The following is a 21,005-nucleotide window of genomic DNA, read 5'->3' as shown; positions in this document are numbered from 1 at the left end:
GTGTCTATTCACCAGCATTTCTGAATGGAGATATTAAAATAATTTTAATATTATTTCTGATTATAAAAATTACTTTAAAAATGGAAAAAGAACAAGAACAGAAAAATCTCTTGTAATTTTCTGACCCAAAGAAAACATGTCTCTTCCCCCAGGTATAGCTCACACTGCATGTACTGACAAAATCTGATATGTGAGCTTACAAGACCAGGCCAGATCTGGGACTGGTAAATCCACCAAAGTAAATGACACCCTGTGTGCCATTTGGTAGCAGGGCACTTCGGCTGACTTCTGGAGACACCAGAGTTCCTTATGGCTTCCATTCAAACTTTAACAACCAGAACACTCCACTTTGACCATATTTAAAATAAAGAAACAAGGTTGTATAATAAAGAGGACATGACTATTTACTTGTGAAAGATCAAGCTTAAAAAAAAACAATCTCCAAAAAAATCCCATTTTGTTTGTAAAGTGGAAAGTTTTAGAAAAAATGGCAAGAAAAGTTCACTCTATGAGACTGAGAATATCACCTTCAACGATGTCATGACTTATTTCTAAGGAGCTAACACATGCTCTAAAGGTGAAAATGACGAACTCCATTTATAGCTCATTCTTTCTCATTACTTCTTACTGAGGAAGGTAAGAAAACTCTTCTTATTTCACTAGGGAGCTTTAAAATTTGATCTCTCCTTTGTTAACAGGTACAATGACAACTATGATTTGGGTTAAAAATAACTCTTCGAATATGCTACTACTGCACGCAATATTCTGACCTCCTACTATGGTGAATTCTACTACATGCTGCTTGAAGAAGTATTTTCTCACTTGTTTCAAATGTACTTGACATTTAATTCCCCTGGGTGAGCTCTTGTTTCTGCCATCTATAACAGAGATTAAAGAAATAAATAATATGCTTCCAGATTCATACCTCGTTTTATTCATGGGACCCTCCAGGTTAACATTTCTATTGCAGATAAAGCTTTTCCCCAGAGAAATTACATCATGGCAAGAAAAGTGGAGGAAGGGGAAGGAGGAAGCAAGAGAAGAAGGTTAGAGGAGAGTTCTGTAATTAGAGACAAAAACTATTAACAAAAGAGAAGAGAGAATGTGAGTCACTGTTGGAAAGATGAGAAGTAGAGAGGAAATGAGAAAAAAAGCAGAGAAAGATGCACATAAGACTGAAATATTAGACCATAAAACCCTATAAACCAAATCATAATTCCACAACCCCCAAATACACTGATATATCAGAGGTTCTAGCAAAGGCACATCATCAGAGAAAGTATTTAGTCTGATTTTTCTCATTATTCATAATCTCCATTCGTTACCTCCTCTTGAAAAAAATATAAGGTTTATGATACATGTTTCCATCGGGAAATCTTTTTAGGTCATATGTCTTCTAAGTAATTATCATTACAAAAAAAAAATCCCTTGGAAATCCTTCAGCAGTGGCATGGGGCATTTCATGTCCATGGTTAGTGTTCCCTTTCACCCAGCAGTCTTGCAGGCTTACTGCCCATGGGCCTGCTGGATATTGAGCAAAGTGGATGTACTTTTATCTAGTTTCTTTCCCAGTGACATTGTACATCAGTCTTATTATTTTTCTGATTACCTGGAAACTGCATTTACTTGGGATTCTCACACTTGGCTAGTAAACAGAGTCCTTTCTGTTTTTGTTATTTATGGGGGCGTTAAGACACTACAGAATGATGAAGTAGTTTTATTGCTTGCTTGACTTCTTTTCTCTTATGGGATAGGCTATTAATCACTGAATAAAACTCCAGCTAGAATAACTCAAGCCTCCATCCTAAAGTCTCAGTCTTTTTATATTCTTTGTTCAATTATTTTTGTAAAAAAATCAACTTTAATAAGCCAAATAACTAATTTTCTGTTATTTCAGAAATTGCTCCAATAAATTAGTATTTTCAAGAAAATACCAGATGCAGCAAAGTCTATAATCTCTATTTCCTTGATCTTTTATATATAAATGGAAGTGTTCTAGTCTTGTCTTGATTCAAGCAATCCTATGGAATGCCGGCCATGGCTTTAGCTTCCTTAGCCGTAAATTGTGGGGCTTTCTGTAATAAATCGATTGACAGAGGTTTTCATACACCACAGAATCTGAAACAACTTAATTTGTGTCTTTTTTTTTTTTTTTGATGTCTCATATCCTTGTTGGCATCACGACTTACTTATCCAAGAGCTTCTTCTGAGAGGTGACTCCTGTTCTTCCCTGATCTCTGCTGAATAGGACATCTCTACATTGTTATTGTGCTAGAGGGGAAACATCTGTTGTCATCTAGTTGCCATTTATCACCACATTTATTTTCTAACAGTGTCATGTTTCCCACTAGAACATCAGAGCCTAGTGACATTATAGTTTTGGATGCCTTCTGTGGTCTTTAGAAAACAAGCATTAAAGAAATAATCTGTTAAGCAAAACAAATATTCCTCCTCATCTTTGTAATTGCTTGGAGGGTAAAGATACTTCTTAAGAAAACTTAAATCATTTTTAAGAATTCATTTACTTTTTAGTTCATTTAACTCTCTCTGTACTTTTTATAACTCCAAATTCTGGATCACAATTGTCTCTTATTTCTTATTTTTTCTGATTGTTTTTATTATTGTTGAAATTTTTTACTGAGTAAATTTGCACACAGGGTAATACATAGATTTTATGTTTTGACAAATGCACACATCTGTGCAACCCATGCCCCGTCAAGATATATAATATATTCATTACCCCCAAGTCCCTCATGCCCCTTGGCAATCAATCTTCCATCTCTGAAACAACCACTTATCTACTTTCTATTACTTTAGATAATTTTGCCTATTCTATATTTCATGTAAGTGGAACCATATGGTAAGAACTATTTTAGACCTGGCTTATTTCATTTAACATATTTTTGAGATTCAACCATGTCGTTTTAATGATCAATAATTCATTCCTTTTTATTGCTGAGTAGTATTCTATTGTACGGATGTATCACTATCCATTCTGCTGGTGGATACCTGGGGTGTTCCCAGTTTTTGGCTATCAGGTATATTTCTTTTTCTTTAAAAAAAAATAGAGATTTGTCTCCATTCAGTATTTAGTATGATATAAATACTGGCAGTGTTTATATTATACTAAACTAGCATAATTCATGAAAAGGAACTATGAAAGTGTAGTTGGTGTACAACTATCAGATGCTTAAGTGAAATGTTAACAAGAGAAGGTACACTTGTAAGTCCTCACATTCATTCGAAATGTAGTTATATGAGGTTTCTCCCCGCCCCAACTTTTTTGTTGTTGTTGGAGAGTTGTCTATATATGAATAAGACTACTGATCCTCTCCATCATCAGTGGTGCGATCATATTGAACACATTTGATAATGGGGAGATGTCAGCAGTGCTGATAAATTGGTGTTGCTCCATCCATGGTCTCTCTCATCCCTTTTTTGTCACATTCGAAATGATTAAATTACTGTTGTGGCCCAGAGGTATACCTGCATGTGACCTAGCATCACAGCAAAGTTATGGTGGAAAAGATTCATTCTCATCAAGCCTGAGCTGGCACTATATTCCCATGAAGGAGTTCTGTTGTTCATTTATAACTTTACTTTTCATCTCTCATTTGAACAAAGCAATCAGAACTGGCTGGGAGAGTGAGGACTTCCCTAGCAGAGCCCCAGAGAGATCTGAGGGGGCAAAGAGCAAAGGACTTTATGCATCGCAGGAAGGCAGGACCATGGCTGCATGATAGCACACCACAGCATAGTATTGCAGAAACGTTCATGGCCCAGGTCCAGGAGAAGCAGAACAGCTTCCATGCCCTCAAACAGGCCTCAAAACAGAGCTACTGTCCTGAGGGAGTGGTTAGGACAGGAATGAGAGCTGTCTGTGTGGACCACTCACCAAAGACTCGATGAGCTAGGGAGGACTCAGTATCTACAGGAACAGATGACTGGAGGACCAGAGGTACATCCCTACGTACCTTACTTTTGCACTAGTAAGTCCTCTGAAATTTAGTTACATCAGGAAAATGGGAGGAGGCAAGCCAAAATTGACTGAAATTAAGTTTCCATCATTGGTAGAAGGGGGACAATGAAAAGAAATTAAGTTGGGTTATGAAAAAACAAAGCAAGTTTTATTTCTCTGACACCCAAGTTTGTGAACAGAATTCTTAACTGTGATATCTGTGTAAAAATAAACAATTTTGGAAAGATGGCAGAAACTGTTAACAGTTGCTGCTTCTAGAAGAAGGGAACATAGGTATAGAGTGGGAGGAAAGGTTACTTTTATTATTTTCTTATATTCTTGGGCTTTCGCCAAGTACACTGAATTAATTTTTAAATCAAATCTAATATTTAAACTAAATAGAGAGTACATTCAATATTGAGTTGATGTAAAAATTTCTTGGTTCTATTCCAACTTCTGTCACATATTTGGAATAGTAATTTGGCTGTTATGTTCATTCGTAATAATAGTACTATATTTTGTGTTCCTTATTTTTATGTACAGTCATTTGTACATGAGATAAGAAACTTGGATATCGAGAATTTCATGAAATAAAGTGAAAGGAAAGTTGATTTCATTAGATAAAGTTAAGGGAAGCAAATATTATGACTGATTAATTTTTAACTGGTCTACCTCTCTATCCTTGCACAGACATGACTTTAGTTTCTTAATTTATGTTTTCACTTGTCCTTAAAAATTACAAATTAAACAATATATATGACACTTTTTGTATCCTATGGAAAAAAAGCATGCTCATAAAAGGAGCACATTTTTTGTCTTGTGGAAAATGATTTGGTGATGGATTTAGTCACAGGAATTTTGCCCAAAGCAGCACACCAGGCGTTTTTCTTCTATCTGGTGGTGCATGGCAGCAGCACAGTTACCTCGCTGGTGGCAAGGATTCTCCTTCCCACGTTGCCACAAAGTTGCCCAGTGGTTTCCAATCCAGTGGGGATAAGGAGAATCAAAGGCAACATCATAAGGGACAAAACTCACATGTCAATATATATACCAAGCAAACAGATTTCAGGAGAGTGAAAACTGTCTATGAAGTTACAAAACAAAGTTGGTTTTGTTACTTTATTAGAAATATTTCCTGAGATATCTGATTTTACTGGGGGCTGGTTTCTGACTTTAGAAAGTTTATGTCTGTTTTTAAGGGGTTTAAGGCTTCCAATACTCTCTTTTTTCCCTTCTCTATGATCTGTCATAATATATTTTCATTACATTCCATATATTATATAATACAGACATAGTGACTTTGATGTCTGTTTTTCATCCAAATGCAATGAGAGAAGACTTGGAGACTCATTTAAATAAACTGGCTGAAGATTATTTTAATAATGATTTTTGTTTATGTCTGGGCTTAGAGGAGACAAGGAAACCAATGTGCAGGTGCACCACAGGAGAAAGAAAGGAAAGAAGGGAGCAAGGGAAGAAGGGAAGAGAGAGAGGAAGGAAATGGACAGGAAGGAAAAGGTGGGGGAGAAAGAGAGAGAAAGAGAGGGCAGGAAGGAAAGAGAGGAAGTTAGGGAAGGAGAGAAAGAGAGAATAAGCCGGGGGGAGAAGAAGGAAACTAACTTGTAATGAGCACCTACAATACACTAGGCATGGTGCCAGGCCTTTTCAGGCTTATCAAACTTTACAACAATGTTGTAAGGGCAGTGTTAGTCTCACTTTCACTAATAAGACAGTGGGGCTCAGAGAACTGAAGTAGCTTTTTGCTTTTTTCAAGATACCAAGCTTGCAAGTGCCTTGCTCAAGAGTCATACCATACTGCCCTGACCTCGGAACCCCTGCCACCTTTTGTCCAACGGTCATCATTCAAATGATGAGAGTTTCATTGTTCACTTTTTTAAAAATATTAAAAGAGACTAGATGAAAGAGATGGTGGGCAATAAGGGAAAAGTAAAATTACTCTGAAGCATATTTGATATAGACAGAAGTACATTGTTTTTTAAAGTTAAAAGTTTTTTTTTTAAGTAAGAAAAACCATAGCTTAAATAAAAGGGACATAAAATCCATAACTTTGGTCAAGAAAGTCATGATCAGCCATGAAAATGGGTGAAGCAAAATCAATCACGTTTTATTGATTTAAAAAACAACAGAATTTAAACCACATAAAAGTCACATTTTGTATTTGTCAAGAAAACTCACTGAAGAAAATGAATTAGCTTGACAGAAATGAACTTTCCTTGAAAGATACAGATCATCTGCTAACATTTATATTAATGGACTATAAAAAAGCCAAATGTCAGGAGAAGTAGAGAATTTTTTCTGAGTAAAAGCAGTGCTTAAAAGGTTTTGTTGTTGTTGTTGTTATTGTTGTTGCCTTTACCTAATAAAGATTTCAATTTATTTCAAATAATTTATATTTAGGTGATATTCATAGGGAAGTAAAATTTTGTTGACAAATTGTTTCTTAAATGGCATATAAATTACAAGACTATGATTCTGTCTAATCTGACTTTTTAAATATATTTGTACTGACTAAATCTATATTTATTTCTAGAAAAGATACAAAAATTTCCTATGTCTAGTATTTAAGCATCAATACTCTATACCTACATATCACCTTTAACTCAAGTCAAGGGCCACTTTCTCCAAGAAACTCCCATCAGGGTCTTCTCTTTTTTTGGAACTACAGTATGTCATCTATACCCTCAATTACACTGAAGGATTTCTGTGCTGGAGTATAAGCTTTTAAAAAATATGTTATTAGTGTCTCCTCTTCTAAACTATAAACTACTTGAGAGAAAGAACCATATCCCTTTATAATTTACTACATGACTAAAATAATTATTGTTTAATATTTGTTGCAGAGTAAAAATAAACAAAGACAGAAATTGATATCATATGCTGATATTTGAGGATGAATTGGTTATTTCTTTCTAGTCTTGAATAGTGCTTGGATTTTGTTTGCCACTTGAAAGTTTACATTAGAAATCCTACTTTATCTTGAACTCTTAACTGTGTATACAAAAACATTTAGTATTACAGAAAATCCACAATCGGATATTCTCTTGAATTGTGTAAATTGAGTATAGCTCTAGATCAACAGACCTATTTCTCCAAAGTCAGCAAAAATACCACAATTGCTAACAAATTCATACATTCATTTATGTATTCAAAAAGTTTTTAATGAATGAGTTTTGGCTCATTATTTCTTTGCCCTCGAAAATCTCAAAGAATTGTACCTAACCAGCCTTTAAAGGAGAGATTGGAGTATAATAATGAGGTGACCCAGTGACTTAGAAGTTATTTGGAAGTATGATTCAAATCATCTGTCATATCAGATAAACTGCTTTCCTTCTCTTGCCTGGAATAAATGCAATAATTAGACACATTAAAACTTAATGTTATCTAGGTAAAGAACTTGCATAACTAAAAAAATATTTAACCACACCTATGGCTTTGAGAGACACCTAGATTCAGTTCTTAAGTCAAGAAATATTTTATGAAATCTACATTAAGCCCAGGTCCCTAGTTGAACAATTCTCACTGATACCTTAGTGCAAAAGAGCAATTTTAGTTTTATTTAACTGCTCCAAGGGAGCATCGGCATCAATTTTTCTTTTTGGCATTAAAAAAAACTAAGCGAGGCATATTCTTGTAACTTACCATATATTTGGATTCAATTCCAGTTGGTGGTAGGAATCAAAGTCATCTCGTAGGATAATACTGTCACTATGTATTTCAGCTAAAAGAAAAAAAGTATTTAGAAAAGAATTATACTCAACTATAGATTTAGCTACACAAAAGGGTCAATGTGCTGCATGTACGAGAAATAACAGTTTTTAATTAAACCTGAATTTTAAATGAGCATTTAGTTATATTTGCTCTGCCCCTAAACTACTAAGGGAAAGGATAAAGGCTCTGCTGTTTAGACACCTAGAAATCTGAAAACCGGAGCCTATAAAAAGAAACCCTACCGAAGCATCACCAAGCAGGACAGACAGGAAGGCCAAGGTCAGCACCAACCTACAGGGAGAGGTCACACAAAACTTGTCTGTCATAGTTTGACATGCCCAGAACAGATTCAGTATCTAGTTCACTTTAAAGTATAGAAGGGAAAAGAACATTCTGAGTGCTTGTTGTCAGGTAATGTTGCTGATATTTACTAACCCATTTCCTCTTATCTTTCCTACTATCTCTTTTGCCCTGGCTTGCTTTCTCTCATTCCCTATATTCACTCATTTTTTATTTAATGCGTTTCAAATTGCAAACATTTTTCCTCTCAGAGTTGCATGGGAGAAATTATCTACATAAATAAGTAAAATTCCCTAATAAAGTCAAGAAGAAGTCCAGGTATCCATCCATAATTTTCAATATACTATCTATCACTCCACTTTAGCTTATATTAAATCCCCATTTTTTTAGCTCCAGAAGAACTCTGGGCATGCTAAGAGCAAAGCGTATTTTCACAAACTGTAGAGCATGTGATATTTCCACTGAATAGAGGGTGGATGAGTAAAAACAATGTCATGGCTAGCTACAATATAAGTGGGCTCATTTTTGAGGTGAGAAACATAAATTATTTCTACTCAAGATGTCAAAAATTAATTTAGTGCTAAAAAACTCTCTCATCTAATTCCCATAGTTTGCTTGGGAAGTTCATTACAGCTAATCCAAATTCTCTGGGTCTGTACAATTTGGTATGAACTAGTTTACACATGCTTTTTGGAAAATATAAATCATGATCAAATTAACAAAAGATAAACAAAAAATTTTTTTCCAAAGGTGATATTGTACCTATTTTTTTTTTTTTTTTGGCTCACTAAAACTATATTCACTGACCACATTAGGTAATTAAAATCAACTCATTGGGTAATTAAAATATCGGGAAGCCTGCTTCTAAATTCTCTTTGGTGATATTACCATCTTCACCCTCTCTATACCAGTTTTGTCAGCAGGTAAGCACATAAAGTCCTGGCAACTAGTGAATCAGCATATATTGAGAGGAATGGCTTTTTAGATTCAAAGCCAGAGGCACGATAACAGGGAGAACATGGTTACACTGGAGAGAATGCTGTCACATATTCTGTGCGTGGGAGTGATTTAATGATTCCTCTAAGCAATTAGACTCAGTGCTTGAAACCCCTACAGGGTACAGCTCTCCCAAATACCCAACCTGATCGAGACTGGGCCGGGCCACTGTGGATCACCAGCATGAACTCTGCTGCCAGAAGGCATGCTTTTAAGCCCTTACGTTTGTCTGCCAAAGAAGAGGAACCCCAAGCTGCAGCATTACATAAAAGTAGAGCTTCTCAAAGCAAATTTTCCAAAGAGAAAAATAAACTAATTGGGTTTATAGGTTGAAAGGAAAAGCCCAAGAGAAAAATAACTGACTCATCTGCAAGTACCACAGTGAGACGTCTGGAGGCTGGAGCCAGCTGGGATGACTTCTTTCCATTCTTATTAAATAGTGTATTGTAGGAAATTGCTTTTAAAATAAATCTTCACTAAAAAAAAATGAGAAATTTAACTCTAAGGATAATTTATTTTCTAGAGAATTTTTTACAAAGGCATGAGTAAGCCTTAATGGTCATTTGTTCACATATGAAGTTATTTCCAAAACTGTTATATCATTGACTATATACCTTACAAATATGAATCATTTCATCCTCATAACAATCCCAGAATGTAGGCACTATCATTACTTCTATTTTATAAAAGAGGAAACTGAGGCAAAGAGAGGTTAAGTAACTTGTTCAATGTCACTTGTCTAGCAAGTGGTGAAGGTGAGACTAGGTGGTTTGGCTCCAGAAATTATATTCTTATCTACTATGTAACCCTGCCTCAAGAACTGTAGCCCACTAAGTACATGGCACTATGAACGGATTGTGAGAAAAATGAGTGGCAGCAACGTTACATGGTGCCATTAAACAAAGCAGATAGTTATTTAAACATTCTTCTTTCAGTTTTTGAAGAAATGACCAAATTATTTCTCTTTTTACAACTTGACTAATTAGAGCAGAAATCTCAAATCTGAAATGACCTAAATTCCTCCCTACTCACAGCTCCTTACCCACTGCCTCTGTATTCTAATTATGATGGGTAGGAGTGCCGTGGAAAATTCAGTATCAGAACACGCTGTCATAGGGTCACACTCAACAGGATCCCAGGATGCGAGTACTATCAGGTTCGAAAGTCCTTTCATTAGCTCTCAGCTGGGCAGCACAATCATTTCCTTGGTGGGTCTTATGTTCAAGCATAATCTGGACCTGAGTCTAATTTCAGTGAATGATCAGCAAATCAGAGAGGGCAGAGAGTTTCCTCCACTCAATAACATCTGCCCACATAGCCAGCGGAGTGAGACAAGAAGATGTAGTACTAAGGTTAGTGACATAGGGTTCTTAAACACTTACCTAGATGTGGGTGCATAGTGGTCTCTGTTGGAGCTGGACCGAGAGAGAAAAGAGGAGATATGACTGATTAGCAACAAAAGCAAAATCCAGTAATAAACAATCACGAATACAATAACAAAACTTAAGTCATATAAAAATAAAATGGCTAAAACATTTTTAAAGGAGTAAGAAGAAAATGCCAATAAACAACCTAAAATAAGACATCTAACTCTCTATTTAGCTATTATATTTAAAAGTAACACATTACTCTTAAAGTGAAAAGTAGAACCTCTTACACACAGGACAGTTATTTATCATTCAAGCTTTGTCAAGTATCCCTTGAAACACACAATATCAATGTGATGTGCTAGTTAATGGACAGGCCGAAATCTTTTCTGAGCACCCATTACATACCAGGGGCTATTCTGGTTGTTAGGAAAATAGAAGGAAAAAGCACCACCCTGGCCCACAAGAGTTTACTGTCTCATGGGGACAACTACAATACGGTGTAATAATGGCTATGGTACAGCGTTCAGAGGGTGCTTGGGTGAGACAGAGAACAAAGGAGGGAGATTAATTCCAGACTGTCCAGGGGGAGAGAATTGTCAGGACAGGCTTCCCAGAGAAGATGATTTCTCTGCTGAGTTTTGAAAGACTAGTAGGAGGAAGACAGGTGGGAGTAGGGAAGGGAGAGATGCTTCTTTCTGGAGTAAAAGTGGAGTGGCACAGAGTAGTAAGAGAAAATAGCCTTTTGGGGGAACCACAAGCGCAGCATGATTGGATGAACATTTAAGAGGAGAGAATAGAAGAGGTGAAGTTGGGAAGATTGGGAGGACTAGATTATGGAACTAAATGATAAGGAATTTGTACTTTACCATGAAAGTATGATAATCTCCTAAACATTTATGAGCAAAGGACTGGATGTTCAAATATGCATTTTAAGAAAGAGCACTCTGATGAGAGTCTGAAAATAAGGGACACTGCCCAATTAATATTTTGGTTATATATTTTTTTCTCAAAAGTCTCCAAACCTATGAAGAAATATTGTCAATTCATTATCTAAAAATATCTATCAAAAACATAGATATTTTAAAATGTTTTATATCAGTTAAAGTAGAATTTCAGTTAGATATAAAAAAAAATTTGTTTCTGTCATGATAGCCAGTGCTTCAGCTATGTTAGATGAAAAATTGAGACAAAGGCATTTTAAAACTAAAAACTGGCATTTGTCTTACTACTTCATACCAACATATTATACACACTAAAAATACTTGTGCTCAGTTTTTTGAGAGACTCTATGGAAAGTGTGATGAATACAGTTGTTAACATACAGTTAGCACATACATGCAAATGCTCTGCATCACCACCAGTTTATGGAAGTCTTGAAAAAACAAAAGAAAAATTTAACTATTTGTGTTTTGTGCCAATGCTTATTGGTCAAGTCATAGAGGAGTTTTATAAAGATTCACTGAACTGTTACCGCTAATTTAAGATTTCCTTGAAAGAAAAAGAATGCCTATTTCCTAATAACTAATGACAAAAACATGGCATAATGCTTTTTATTTCTTCACCAATATCACACTCCATATGAATGAGCTGATTTCGAAGCTTCAAGGAAAGCTAGACCTTGTTCACAAAGTAGTTGGAAAAGTATGAGAATTCATGTCGAAATTGAAACCTCTAAAATACAAATAAATGATTTCACACATTTCCCTAACATGAATAAATGTGCAGAAGACTTTCATTACTATTGACAGCATTTTTAATATGTCTGCAAACAACTCCAGGAAAAATTTGCAGAATCACTTGTTAGCATTGCTTTTCAGTTTATGCAATATCTCTATGAATCTCATGTTAATAATACTAGCTTGACACAAGAGTAAATAAATTTACTTGGACAGATGTAATTACTTTTGTGTCAAAGTAAAAGCAGCTTTTCTAAAAAAGGAACAAATTTTGCAAGGTGGATGTAGATATTAAAGGACAACAATTTTTGATATTCAATTCAGTTACTGGGAGACCTTTAAGTAATATGGAACACTCGGCTATGTGAATCTAGTTTTCAAGTGTAAATTTTACAAAACAGACTTAAGTATTCCAACACTTAAGATATGCTATAAGTGTAAAATACACACCAAATTTCAGATACTTAGTACCAAAAAAAATGTAAAATACCTCATTAATAATGTCATATTATTACTTATACTGAAATGCTAAATATTTTATATATTCTGTGTTAAGTAAAATACATAATTAAATTCATCTATTTCTTTTTGTTTTTAAATGTAGCTACTAGAATATTTTTAATAATACTCGCAGCTCTCATTATACTTCTACTGGACAGCACAGAACAGCTAGGAGGGGGATCTGTGCTAGATATCAATTCAGGAATGATTATTGCACATGAGGTGGTGGGGTCATGGAAAGCCAAGTCACTCAGAGAGAATGTGGGGTATAAAAAGGAAGTGAAATGAAGAGGTAAAGGTGTATTTGTGGAACTGGTAGAAGAGGAGCTCTCAAAGGAGACTGAGAAAGAGTGCATTTCATTATGGAAATACGGAAAAGAGAGTTTTAAGAGAGAAGAAGGTTGAAGGACAGATCAGAATAATCCTAGTAAAGCTGATATCTATTGAGAACATCCTGTTATCAAGACACTGTGTTGAGTACAATCTGTAAATAAACCCAGGGACTTTGGCTTCAGAGGCCACATTCTTAACTACTATGCAGATTGCTCTTTCAAGAAGGTTCACTGCAAAGATAAGAAATGAGATTTGTAGCACCTAAGGAGGGAATGGTAGCAAAGGGTTTTTTGTTTGTTTGTATGTTTTGTTTCTTGAGATATTATGGTAGTTTACCACGTCCAATAGTAGCTACCTCGCAAAGAGTTCTCTGTGTTCATGGTATAAATTGTTAAGAAGGAGAAAAATAACATTAATATCTATAAATTAATAACTTTAAAATACTGAGAAATAAGTTAGTCAAATGTAAATTTTACGGCATTATCAATTAGAAATACTTACTAGTCAGTACAATGGTTAGATAAGTATAATAAAATCTCTGCAGCAACATCAGTTATCTACTTGATTTTAAATAAGTCTGGTGACTAGGGCCTGTACCCAATAAAAGAATATCTACCTTTTCTCAATTATTTTGGCACCTGGCATCTTTCATTGAACTACTTACAACATAATCAGGGGAGGGTAATTTAAAAAAGGCCCATGGAATCATAATCTCTGGGAACAGATGTTCGAAATTTGTATTTTAAAAAACCTCCCTAGCTGATTCTAATAGAAAATCAAATTTAAAAACCATTGGTCTTAATCATACAGTCCAGCCCTTGCTTTATAGCATGCAGCACTGTTCTCTGTATAATGTCTTTACTCCCAAGAAGAAATAAGCTCCTCAAAGGTAGAAAACATGCTCACAAAAGACATCAGCCTAAGCTAGTAATAGATTCTCAATAAATACTGAATTGAATTGAAAGCTCCTTCCTCGTGGTAATATATTTTATGATATTTTGGAAAATATAATTGAGAAACTGAACCTTTGAAAAATGTCAAAATATACTGACAACATTGTCAATGAGTCCTTTCATAAAAGTGGTCTGGGTAACTTAAACATTCCTGAGTTCCCTTTCTAAGAAACTCCTGGAGAAACTGTTTTCAAGTCTCTGCACCTGAAATAGCTGCTCTTCTCTTGAGCAATATGTGTTTTTTTCATGTTATGAACTCTTCAATTTACATAACTTCAAAGCTTCAGAACCAAACATTAAGAGGTTAGAGCATTCATGTTGCCTACTAATCTCAACTGGATGTGTTTTTTCTGACCCTCGTTTGTCATCACCTTTGATTTTTCCACTTGATTGCCTTGTCCTATTGCTTTTTTTTTAGTAAGCTGCCTCATATCTATTTTAGAACAAAGCAAACTGTACAATTAATCCTTAGATATGTAAAGGAATTGAAAAGTAAGGTAAAATGAAGTTGACAGTATGTGTAAAAGTGACTAAGAGAGGAGGAAACATAGGAGAACATTAGAACATTAGAATTTTCTAAAAACAATGGTTTTAGCAATAATGTCTTGCTGATGTTATTAGTACCCAAGCAACTAACCTTTTTGGGGCACATTTGTGCTAGACATTGTTCAAGATATGGGGGTACAGAGATATACAACATAGAGTTGTTAGGTAGTTAGTTAGGCATGAGCGACAGTAGTGAAGGCCCAACTCTGTAACCATAGAAACTTCCCTTAAGGACCTCCCAGAAACACCTCCCTTTTAGGATTATAAATTAACCCAAATCCTAGAGCATAAAGGCCATAACAGCTACTGGCTAAACTAGCCACAGACACTTGCACAGAAGGTACTACCCTAACCTGCCCACAACCTCAGCCTCATTATACCATCATTATGTCATACATATGCCTAAAAGTTCATGAATCTAATGATAACAGACTAAATTCTGGGTAAGCACATGTGCAGTAGGCAAAGTGTTACACAGCAACCAAGTGTCAATCAAAATGACCTCATGTGCCAATCACCTAGCAACATGTTTGTAACCACTCATCTGTGGCCTTAATGTAATACAGACCCTCCCACTTCTGCATTGCTACAGCACTCTTTGCTGAAAACCCACTCCTTCCTAGAAGCGTACTCTGTCTTATCTTTTCACTCCCAAATTACACAGGGCTGCACCATTTTTAGCATGGCCCATCTCCTTCTAAAATGTACTTTCAATAAACCTTTTCTAAATCTCATTGACCTGTAATTCTTTGCTATGTCAGCAGAGAAGAACTGAGGAAAACTGCTCATTGCACTTCTTTGTCGTTACCCCACCCATGCCACTGGGATGATAACAGAGTTCAAATCACCCTTCCAAAATGGTAACAGAATCTTTACTCACAGGAACATACAATCTAATCAGCTCTAATATCCGCTTTGGCATTTAGGATTATGACTAAAATACAAAGAGGATATCATTTCTCAAAAGGGACCCCACCCTAGCCCACGGAAAATTAACTCTTTTAGTCAGAGTATAGACTAAGTTTCCATGGCAAAGTACCTCAAACTGCAGGTGCTGAAATGGCTACAAGTGTATTTCTCAGTCACAAAACAGTCTGGAGGTAGGTTTTCCAGGGCTGGTGGAATGATTCTGCTGTGTACAACATACAGATTCCATATCCGGGGTCCAAGCTGGCTGCTCTAGCACTTGTTCTAGCAGCCGCAAGTGTAAAGGGCAGGGAAGCATGACTATATTTTTAGAGGTATGACCCAGCCCTGAAAGTGAACCAGATCACTTCTGCTCACTTTCTTATGGACAGAACTTAATTTTTTTGCCACAGGAAGCTTCAGGGAACCCTAAGAAATGTATCTCTAACTGGTGTTCACAGTCTTGCTTAAAAAAGGGAGAATAAGTATTGATAGATATTGGTAGACCTCTAGCAAATTATTGCTAATGTTAGCAACAAGGTTTCTTCTTATTCTTCTTAGTAGTAGTACTATTAGTGTTATCATTATTATTATTGTTATTATTATTATTATTACTATTTGATGATGATGATATTCCTGATTTTCCTTCCTACCTCTGAATGTTACTTAAAAACCATATATGCTCAGGCTACAGGCCAATATATAGCTACACTTCTTCTCCTCTGCTCCATCTGGGAACTTAACTTCTTCAAGTTCTCAAAGGTCTAAGATTTTTTAAAAAATTACCACACAGTGATATTTTTTAAACTAATTCAACAACAAATCAGATGGTATATTGTTTTGTATTCTGATTTTTTATTTAAAACTTTTACTCATATCATAGGCAAAATTTTAAAATATATATATATGGAAATCTCCCCAGAAAAGGTGAGAGCATGAGCATGGCAAAATAATCAGTCATAAGTTTTACTGTTTAAGATCTTATTGTTGACAGTTTATAATGAGAATAAATCTTACCCAAAAAAAGTTCACTGTTTCCTCATTTGTAGCTTATAAAGATATATTTTAATTTTGCTCTTGATTCATTGATTTTATACTGTGCGAGATGATGAGTTGTTATGAAACACAAATCAAATTGAGATGGGAAATAGGAGAGGAAGGGAAAAAGAAAAATGCTTCCTAATATTGCTGGTTCTGTGTATAATTTAGCTGTCTTTAAATATTAAGTCACCTTTTATACTGATTGTAAGTATATTCCTGAATACAGGGAGAACTATTTTCACTTTAAATTTATAACATTTTTAGAAGCTTAATTATCATACTTGAAGGTCAAATGGTGCTTTATTGTAATAAAATACAAAAAGTAATAAAGAAATTATTCCCGGGGAGATGAAAATCTAGGTTCATAGCTCATTAAATGGTAACTTCCCGGACCGTGTCTAATTTGTCATATTTAGCTTTGGAAGTTTTATATATTTGAATTTCAAATTAGGTGAAGAGATACCTGAGGCAAAACTATCAGGGCCTTTGAATTCTACAACCCTTTAGGATATATGGTTCCCATAACATAATACCGTTATTTGTAAGAAGGGCCTGTCATCATCTGTATAATGCTTGTCTGACTCGAAGTTTTTTTTTTTTTTAATTTAAGTAATCAATAATATTAACACAGAACTCATTAACCACTCCCTCAATTCATTTTTTAGGCCTCCTTCTTTTTTTATGCCCAGCAGATTGAAATCTCTATTCTTTGGACTAAATAATTTGTTGAACAAGTTGGCTGGAATATATTTTGGAGTTAAATGAGTACTTAAAAGTTTCTTTCCAAAATAAGTCAGTTGAAAGAAAAGTGCTTTTGTCCAAAGAACAATCTTTGGGGAAATTAAACATGACCAGATTCTAACGTGGCTGTTCTAGGCCACTGTGACCTCGTGAGATGCTGGTGAGCTCTACTTCTGCAAGGGTGTAAACACAGATATGCTTTTTAAGAAATGAAGCTTTTCTTTCAACATGTAATTTGTATTTTGGACAAATTGAATTGATGATAGAATTTCTGCTTCTATTTAATACTGAGAAACCATATAATGATACATGTTTATAATATTTACTATAAAACCAATGATTCAAGCTATTAGAATGTGATTATGAAAAGCATAACTGTGAGCTCCAGTATCCAAAACAAATCATAGAAGCTAATATAGAATTGGAGGTGTTTACTTCCTGTTTCAGTTTACAGAAACTTTCTGATCTTCCATTTCTATCTATAAAGCACAGCTAGTGCTCTCTTGCCAGTGTCATATGGACAAATTACTAATTATAGTCTGTGAGATGTTCTAAATAATTGGAGATAATAGAGAAAACATATTTAGTAAGCGAAAGGTAATGTTCAGGAAAAAAAACACACCCAGTTCAGTGTATGTGACATGAACATTCTGACATCTTAAGTTTGGTTCTGAAGTTGTAAAGTTACATAAATTGAAGAGTTCATAACATGAAAGAACATATATTACTTAGGAAAAAAGCAGCTATTTCAGATGCAGAGACCTGAGTAAAGTTTCTCCTGTTTCTTAAAAAGGGGACACTGAGCGATACAATGAACAACATTTAAAATAACATCTGTCCAACTGTGAGTTTTGTAAGGCTACTCCTAAAAAAGTCCATCTATGCAGAAGGAGTGCACAATGCCCAAATATGTAGAAACAGTTCTAGAAGAGCAGGAGGTATAGGTTTGCTGGCAATTAAAAAAATAATAGTGATTAGACAATTTAGGAAAGGTACACCTGCTCTCGGTAGTTCATTTATCCCCTCTACTAATATTAGAGTGCAGATTCTGTGAATATAAAAATGATCCAGTCTCTGCTGGATCAAGGGGTTCAAAATGCAGTAGGAAATACATGTAGAAATTAACATCAGACAATGTAATATTATTTGGTAATTAGGAAGGCATGAGAGATAGGAGTGAAGGCCCAGCTCTATAACCACAGAAACCTCCCTTGAAGACATTCCTTAAGGACCTCCCAGAAACACCTCCCTTTTAGGATTATAAATTAATCCAACTCCTAAGGCACAAAAGCCATAAAAGCTACTGGCTCAACCAGCCACAGATGCTTGCACAGAAAGTACTATACCAACCTGCTATAACCTCAGCCTCGTTATACCATCATTATAATATGCCTATGCCTGGAAGTTAATGAATCTAACTATTACAGACTGAATTCTGGGTAAGCACATGTGCAGTAGGCAAAGGGTTTATAGCAGCCAACTGTCTGTCAAGGTGACTTCACATGCAGATCATCTAATACAGCCCTTGTACTCTCCCATCATGGCCCAAATATAGACAGACCTTCCCACTTCTGTGTTGTCACTGTCACAGCTCTCTTCACAGAACACTCACTCCTTCCTTGGAGTGTACTCTGTCTTTTATCTTTTATCTTTTTACTTAAATTCCACAAGGCTGCAGGCCTTCCTTAGCATGGCCCATATCCTTCTAAAATATAGTTTTAATAAATCTTACTCCTTCTAAATTTTGCTGAGCTGGAATTATCTCTGCATCAGCAAAAAGAACCAAGAATCCCCAGTGTTACTAGAGCGATGCCAGAGTTCAGATTGCCCCAGCCGCTAACAATATGGTGAACTAAATTCAACTAGTAAATATTAAGTGGAATAGTGTACAACTAAATATAATAGAAAAGGAGAGATTTTAGATGGATCTTTAAGAATAAGTGCAATTTTATTGGTAAAACAGAGGAGAAGGTAATGAGGAGGATACTATAGGGAAGGGAACTGGCATAGATAAGCTACAGAAAGAGGAGACAGGATGGCATGTTTGATGAAGTCGGTGCTTATTACATCTGAAGTAGAGAGTTTGGTGTTGGCGAGGGTGGACAATGTGGAGAGAGCCTAAATGCAGAGATGAGGCTGGAGAGAGGTACGGTCAGATTATGGAAGGCCTTGAAAAGCAAACTAAATGGGGCAAAGGAAGGCAGTGATAGGATTTGAGGTTGGCAGTAAAAAAATGAAGTTTGTGTTTAAGAACATTTTGATATCCATATGGAAGCCCTGAACTAAAGAAAAGGCTGTAGGTGTAGAAAGAAAACTGTTGGTTTAAGTAATATTAAGAAGACAAATTGGTGTTAGACATATTGGTATAGACAGGGATGAAAGAAAAGAATGAAGAAAGAAATGTTATCTAGTTCTCCGTTAGTGATTGGGTCGACTAAGTCACTAACCAGAACTGCAATAAAGGGGTCCAGATTTGGGGAAAAATCAAGTTCAATTAAGAATATGTTGAGTTCAAGGTACCTAATGGCATCCAAATATAAATGCCTGGTAATAATAATGATAACTAACATTTATAGGATATTTATGTGCTAGCCAATATTCTATGTGCATCATTATTACATTTAGTTGTAACAACTTTACTTTGTTCTTTCTGGGCATAGAATACTGTGCCAGGCTCTTGGGAATGGTATAAAACAATAAAAAAGGCAGGTACTATTATTTTTCCTATTTTACAGTAAGGAAATTGAGACTCATAAAGATCACACAGCTAGAAAGTTCCAGAACAGAAGTTCAAACCCTAAGGTAGGTAGCTCCAGACTCTGTGCTCTCAACCACTTGGCATTGCTGACTCTCTAAGTGAGCACCAAGCAAATGGACAGAGTTCAGGAGATGAAAATCACAGATGTAACTGAGATCACCAGAGACAATACAGAAATTCAAACAGAAGTCCCAGGACAAAATCACTGCCAACCCCAGAATGTACACATGGGAAGAATAGGAACTCATGAAGGAAACTGAGAAGGAATAGGGAAGTCAGGTAGGGTGAGGACTAGAGTCCTTTGGATTGCTAGGCACTTCGCGTGTTATTGACGACCTGGAGGGTGACGATTTCCATGGAGTGTTGGCAGCAGAGGCCAGATGGTGGAGTCTGGGAACACACACTGTTCTTTCAAGAAGCTGGAATGTGAGTGAGAATGATGGCTAGAGGAGTATTCTCAATCAAAGAAGGAGCTCTTGTTCAAAGTAGCAATAGCCTTGGTGTGCTTAATCTCTGAAGGGTTGGTAAAGAGGAAGAAGCTGATGATTCAGAAAAGAAAGAGCAAAACTGTTGAGAAAGCCTCGGAGGAGATGAGAAGAATGCTAGTCCATTGGGTTTCTACTTTTCTATAAATGTGTTTCGATATTTCTCTCCTATGTTTGGGGTAGAATATCTATATTATAAGCTATTAAAGGAAAGAATGTGAAATTGCTTTATATTGCCCCACAACTCATACGCGTCAGGTCCACTGTTCCACATATGCCCACTGAGGACACAGCACAATATGTGTTAATTAATACTAATGAATTTCAGTTCTTAAGAATATAATTGTGAAAATCTGTATTAATTATTACATCAGACAATTGAATCTCCAAGTGTAAAAACAAGGTTGGATCAATGGGTTATATGAAATAATATTTCGCAAGCCAAAATAAAATCAAAATTTATTGTATGTTTAACCACAGATTTCCTGCCCTTCCTCAAGTAGTTATACAGATCCAAACTTAGGCTTCGCCTTCAAAATATGGGGGAATTCAGTAGATTATACAGCAGCTTGAGTAGAAAATGTACTTCTATGGGCATCAAAAACAACTAATGTCAATTTTTCTCTGGCATAAATCTTGGTGTTTTGTCTTTGCACTAGATAAAGCTGTCAAGTGGAAATGTATATAGCCCCAAGAACCGAAAAGAAAGCTG

At 35.6% G+C, this 21,005-nt stretch overlaps 1 protein-coding gene across 2 annotated transcripts in view; it reads right to left on the bottom strand.

The window, feature by feature from the left end:
• RELN (reelin) overlaps positions 1 to 21,005 on the bottom strand; it is a 456,216-nt gene that overhangs the window by 236,234 nt on the left and 198,977 nt on the right. For both annotated transcript variants that reach the window (XM_016145914.2, XM_016145915.2), the window contains exons 5-6: positions 10,366 to 10,398; positions 7,619 to 7,697 (exon numbers count right to left, since the gene is read on the bottom strand). In XM_016145914.2, coding sequence (XP_016001400.2) covers positions 7,619 to 7,697; positions 10,366 to 10,398 — 112 coding nt within the window. The remainder of the gene's footprint in view (positions 1 to 7,618; positions 7,698 to 10,365; positions 10,399 to 21,005) is intronic.

This window comes from Rousettus aegyptiacus, unplaced genomic scaffold, assembly GCF_014176215.1.
Source record: "Rousettus aegyptiacus isolate mRouAeg1 unplaced genomic scaffold, mRouAeg1.p scaffold_m13_p_13, whole genome shotgun sequence".
NCBI classification, from domain to species: Eukaryota; Metazoa; Chordata; class Mammalia; order Chiroptera; family Pteropodidae; genus Rousettus; species Rousettus aegyptiacus.
Note: the sequence above shows the minus strand (reverse complement) of the source record. Positions and strands in the feature narration are given on the sequence as shown.